The 6276-nt window shown below is 41.3% G+C and overlaps 1 protein-coding gene across 1 annotated transcript in view; it reads right to left on the bottom strand.

The window, feature by feature from the left end:
• Positions 1-519: 519 nt before the first annotated feature.
• The window catches only part of LOC108799375 (NXPE family member 2-like), an 8939-nt gene continuing 3182 nt past the window's right edge, over positions 520-6276 (bottom strand). Inside the window, exons 3-4 of the mRNA XM_018571239.1 lie at positions 5931-6149; positions 520-1055 (exon numbers count right to left, since the gene is read on the bottom strand). Of these exons, the coding sequence (XP_018426741.1) occupies positions 520-1055; positions 5931-6149 (755 nt within the window). The remainder of the gene's footprint in view (positions 1056-5930; positions 6150-6276) is intronic.

The raw sequence follows: 6276 nt of genomic DNA, 5'->3' as shown, positions 1-6276 counted from the left end.
GTCTCTCATCTTGGGCTCTTCTGCCGGGTATATATGTAGTCTGCCCATAGCTCCCATGTGCGACATACCACCGGTGGCAGTTATTTTGACAAAACCTATGGGGTCTTGGTGAAGACCGAAGGAGGATCACAAAATAGAATGCGATCTTGTTTATACAAATCGCATACCCTAGCCATGTTGTCAGATGCCTCTATTCTAATGTAGGCTGGGGGAATAGAAAATGACAAAGAAAAACAGAATGATATGTTCTTGAGGTTTATTTATGAAAGTTTGTGAGTACAGATTTATGGAGACACTACTCTTCTAGATCAAGTACACTCCTTTGAACTTCTGGCATGTATTGTGTATATTGACTGTCTGTCTTCACAGTATTGTTGGAATTTTATATTTTTGTGTTTTTTTAGAACAAGAAAGTTAAAAAGTTATGAAAAAAGAATATGAAACAAAATCAAAAAGTTAAAGCAACATATAACTTTTTTGATTTTTCAAAACATAACTAAAAGAATGACAGTGGTTTTGCTAACAGATAAAAGACAGTAACATGTTGATCTGATTCTGAATTATGGTCTCAGCTGGATGAGCATCATAAGATCCAAAAGCTGTGGTCATGTCCCAAGCATCAATGACCCCAACATTAAGACCCAAGAAGACTTCCTTCATTAAGAGGTACTGACTGTAGCCATGAAAGTCACTGAATCGTTCTACATCTGGATTGATCTCTCGGGTATTCTCTGTCTTTAGGATGACCGTTGTGTCTGGGCTTCTTTTGAAAAGGTTCTCTATTGCTTTACGTATGTTGAGAAGTCTTTTGATGAAAAGCGTAATGGGGAAAGGTCTAAAATGCTGTCCCAGCGTGATGGCAATGACTGTGTTTGATCCTCCGGCGAGTTGGTCAATTTCCCTGGCTATATATGAGAAGTCTCTCATGGTGTAGAAGTAATGAGTTACAAATGGGTGCCCATGCTTCTTCCACTTGACATACAAATGGTTGTCCAGGTCCAAAGCTAAGAGAGCCCTGTGATTGCCCATTCCATGCATGTCAAAAAACTTCAATGCTGAAGAAAAGAACGTACATATGTTACACATTAATATCTGATACAGTTATATAATAAATACAATGCTCCAAAGATGTAAAATTATATATTAATATTATTATTCATGATTTATTTAGCATCAACAATTTGTGCAGTGCTTTACTATAAAAGGGAGACAGTATAATTACAATACAATTCAAGACAAGGGGGTTAGGAGGACCCAGGTCATGAGAGCTTAAAATCTGAAAGGGAGGGGTAAGTCATACAAAAGGTAATCACTGTGTGGAGATTGAGTTGATGGAAATGAGTCACCCTAAATTCACAGGAGAATGCTGGAGGGAATAGGTTTGGGGCAGTATTAAGGACGGAAGACTGCAGAATTATCCCTTTCGCTGCCACCGACATATCTCATACGTCACTGGCAGTGGGCCTCTTTAAACAGACTATAGCCGCCGGGACTCTGTTTACATGTGTAAAGCCGAAAGTATATACACTGTACTGTATATTCAAAGGAAATTGACCAATGTGTGCATTTTTCATAGTATAGGAGGACCTACATTCGTATGCCTCTACTGTCAAGATATTGTCCACTGCATCAAATCAGATATCAATTATCAATGATCTAGTGCAGTTATGGAAAGAAAAAAAGTTAAGGACAGCTATGAAAAAAAATTCTGAATTGAGCACAGTGCAGAGTGAAAAGGAAACTTCAGGCAAGGCAAAAGTAATTAATAGGTTTATGTAATACCGTGTTTCCCCGAAAATAAGACACTGTCTTATATTTTTTTGACCTCAAAAAAACACACTAGGTCTTATTTTCGGGGGGAGGTCCTTATTTTAATTTTTTATGTACAACAATACACACTTGTTTATGTACAACAGTCTACATGTATTCATGTACACAAATATGGTGATCAGTGGTGCCGTACCTTTCCAAGAGCAATTTGCTAACCAATCGCTGGCCAGAATGAGCGAAGCGCACTTTCACTATCGATTCCTCACAGGCGGAGTGCATTTGGTATCACTCCGCCTGTGACAGGAGTTGGCATTGGCTTATGCGGCTCTGCTCCCTCCAGTGCCGCCTTGCTTCCTCTATAGCTGGCTTAGTTGGCACCGCTGAATTTCAGCGTGATGGCAATGACTGTGTTTGATCCTCCGGCGAGTTGGTCAATTTCCCTGGCTATATATGAGAAGTCTCTCATGGTGTAGAAGTAATGAGTTACAAATGGGTGCCCATGCTTCTTCCACTTGACATACAAATGGTTGTCCAGGTCCAAAGCTAAGAGAGCCCTGTGATTGCCCATTCCATGCATGTCAAAAAACTTCAATGCTGAAGAAAAGAACGTACATATGTTACACATTAATATCTGATACAGTTATATAATAAATACAATGCTCCAAAGATGTAAAATTATATATTAATATTATTATTCATGATTTATTTAGCATCAACAATTTGTGCAGTGCTTTACTATAAAAGGGAGACAGTATAATTACAATACAATTCAAGACAAGGGGGTTAGGAGGACCCAGGTCATGAGAGCTTAAAATCTGAAAGGGAGGGGTAAGTCATACAAAAGGTAATCACTGTGTGGAGATTGAGTTGATGGAAATGAGTCACCCTAAATTCACAGGAGAATGCTGGAGGGAATAGGTTTGGGGCAGTATTAAGGACGGAAGACTGCAGAATTATCCCTTTCGCTGCCACCGACATATCTCATACGTCACTGGCAGTGGGCCTCTTTAAACAGACTATAGCCGCCGGGACTCTGTTTACATGTGTAAAGCCGAAAGTATATACACTGTACTGTATATTCAAAGGAAATTGACCAATGTGTGCATTTTTCATAGTATAGGAGGACCTACATTCGTATGCCTCTACTGTCAAGATATTGTCCACTGCATCAAATCAGATATCAATTATCAATGATCTAGTGCAGTTATGGAAAGAAAAAAAGTTAAGGACAGCTATGAAAAAAAATTCTGAATTGAGCACAGTGCAGAGTGAAAAGGAAACTTCAGGCAAGGCAAAAGTAATTAATAGGTTTATGTAATACCGTGTTTCCCCGAAAATAAGACACTGTCTTATATTTTTTTGACCTCAAAAAAACACACTAGGTCTTATTTTCGGGGGGAGGTCCTTATTTTAATTTTTTATGTACAACAATACACACTTGTTTATGTACAACAGTCTACATGTATTCATGTACACAAATATGGTGATCAGTGGTGCCGTACCTTTCCAAGAGCAATTTGCTAACCAATCGCTGGCCAGAATGAGCGAAGCGCACTTTCACTATCGATTCCTCACAGGCGGAGTGCATTTGGTATCACTCCGCCTGTGACAGGAGTTGGCATTGGCTTATGCGGCTCTGCTCCCTCCAGTGCCGCCTTGCTTCCTCTATAGCTGGCTTAGTTGGCACCGCTGAATTGTCTCCCGCAACTCTTCAAGTTCCATCTTATGCCACCACCGGCCCTGGAAATGGTCACAACTAGGTCTTATTTTCGGGGTAGGTCTTATATTTTAGCAATTCCCAAAAATAGTACTAGGTCTTATTTTCGGGGTAGGTCTTATTTTCGGGGAAACAGGGTATAAGGTATTGCCCATTTTTTAAAATTTTTTATTGTAGGATTATAAAATTGTGCATATAGGGCAAGGAACAATTTTTATTGAGGGTTTCCCTCGCCCCCGCATGACGCAGCGGCCCGGCGGGACGTGCCCCCATGCGTCACGGCGCACGGTGACGTCACCCTCGGTGGGCTATATAAACAGCCTCAGCAGTCTCCCTCACTGCTGAGTGATCTTCAGCCTGTGCCCAGCACCAGCTCTGATCTGTATCTTGTGACTATCAGTGTTTTTGACCCGGCTTGTTCCTGACTACTCTCCCTGGATTCCACTTCTGCATTATTCTACCCTTTTGTTCCTGATCCGGCCTGCCCCTGACTACTCTTTTTGGATCCAGCTTCTGTGCCGCTTGCTCTCTGGTTTCTGACCCGGGTGGTTCCCTGGCTACTCTGTGGATATTCACCTGCCTACCCGCAGTTCCTGTGAAGCTTCATTCCCGGTTGGATACCCGAGATTCTACATCTGGCATCCGTGCAGCTCCTGCCTGTGCACCCCTGTTGCACCTCCAGAGGTCCGCAGATGGAGTTGCAAGGGAGGTCCTCCTTGTCACATCGGGCTCGCACCACGGTACGTGACACTAGTACTAGTACCCTGTCCAGCCACGTTTAGCTCCGACCAGAAAGTCCTCTTCTTTCTCTGCCTGCATTTGCACAGTAGAACCAAATATAGAGGTTTCTTCCATCTTTTGGGAGATGTGTAGGCACCAGCAAGAGGAGAACCGATCAGCCAAGGGTAACATGATAGTGGGACCAGGTGCCAGAACTAAGTAAATATGGAGCATTGGGGGTAGGTTATATCAGTCCAGTGTAGATGGAAAAATGAGTAGGTAAAGTTTTAGATACATGCTTATGAAAGTTTCCTTCTTTTCTATGTTAAAAGAGGACTTCCCCTCAGCTTCAAAATGAATTAATGTATAAAGTAAACCTGCACTGTACCCATAGCCCTGTTTAAGGTGCAACTTGAGCAACTCAAGGCTTACGAACAGTGGCTTTTCCTGCTTCCAGCAGCTGAATGGATTGGCAAAAGAGTGAAGAAAAGGTCTAAATGTGCTGCCAAAAACAGAAAGATTAAAGAGAACCTATTGCTTTGTCCTGCCTGACAGGAAGTGAGAGAAAAAGTCATGACACAGGCTGTAACCCTTTCCCTACTCTAGCCAAAAACAAACTGTTTGTCTGTATGTCAAGGCACAAAAGGTGGTCTAATAAAAAAAAATAAAAAGGTGGTCAGTTGAAGGTGAGTAACCAGGGAACTGGAAAAGTTAAATTCCTGCAGCTCACCTTTCCAAGCACCCAAGCTCCATCATCTCTGGTCAACAGATGCTTGATTCTTTGGGAATGATATATTAAAGGCAAATAGGCTTTTCAATTTGCAATAAAATGTTCCTTTAGCTTATTGAATGCTCTGTTGAGATCCACCATCCAATCAAGTGCAAGCAAAAATACTGTGCACATGATTGGGCATGATTGGGTATTCTTTGCACATGATTGGGTATTCTCCTGCTCTCTTCGTCCTCTTTCCGTGGGTCCTCCAAAGCTCTGTGCTTGAGCCGCTTCTATTCTCTATTTACACCTCCTCCATGGGTTATTTGATAACTTCCCAAGGCAAAAAAATAAATAAAGTACACATCTTCATGCATATATACTGTGTTTTATTCCATTAAAGCCGAAAAATACCTGTTGATCTGAAAGACATCAGCTGCACTCTTAAGTCCTGTTGCCAGCTGACAACACACAGCATTTTTGGGGGGACAGAGCGGTATCAGCTCTGCCTGGTTTTATTTTGCTAAACTACCAAAACCCACCCCTACCCTATTTAGTCTGTAGTTCCAAGGAGGGCTAATTAGACTGCTTGAAAAAACACAGGAAGTGGAACTAAAGAGAAACAACTAAAAGAAGCTCATTGTCAGGGTTTATCATACACTATAAGTCAAAATAGGTTCATTGCTGCTTGGCTTATCCTCATTACAAGCCGCTCCTCCATCCACAACAAAAATACTTACCTGTCAGTTGCATCCAGGACCCACCAGCTGATGTCCTATTGTCCACCTCCACCTGTTCACTATGGCTCTGTGTGAGGCACGGTCACTGATTTGTTGCCTTTGTGCCTCTGCCATTACTTGGTTTAGCAAGCAGAGGAGCGACAGTGAGAGCCAATAACCATAACTTTTTTTATTCTGGCTACACTAAATTTAGGGAAGCTGATTTTTAAATGGTATTTATATGCCACTACACAACACTCTTTTTTTCAATATTTAAGTTTGATCACTTTACTTTTTATGACTTTTGGCATGTACTCAATCCATTGGCGCAATGTTGAATCTCCCATGAAATAGATCATTTTACCAGACAGACATTTGCTGATGGCAGAAGAGGACTCTGGAAGATAACTTTTACAGTTGGCAGGGTTCCATTGTGTATTGAAAAAATAACCACTCGGCAATAAAGGATCTTCCCCGGTTTTGCATTTTGACTCTGGTTTTCTAGAATTTCCTGCAATGTATATAAAACAAATATCAGGTGAGCTATATGTGTTTGTGAACTTTCAGTAGCTATTGTGTAAGTATCGACAACCATTAAAGTATAGGTAAAGATTACTTTTTAGTTTTGTATAAAGCAT

Source organism: Nanorana parkeri, unplaced genomic scaffold (assembly GCF_000935625.1).
Source record: "Nanorana parkeri isolate BGI_ZX_2015 unplaced genomic scaffold, ASM93562v1 scaffold1709, whole genome shotgun sequence".
Lineage (NCBI taxonomy): Eukaryota > Metazoa > Chordata > Amphibia > Anura > Dicroglossidae > Nanorana > Nanorana parkeri.
The sequence above is the reverse complement of the archived record's forward strand: the minus strand, read 5'-3'. Positions and strand labels throughout refer to the sequence as shown.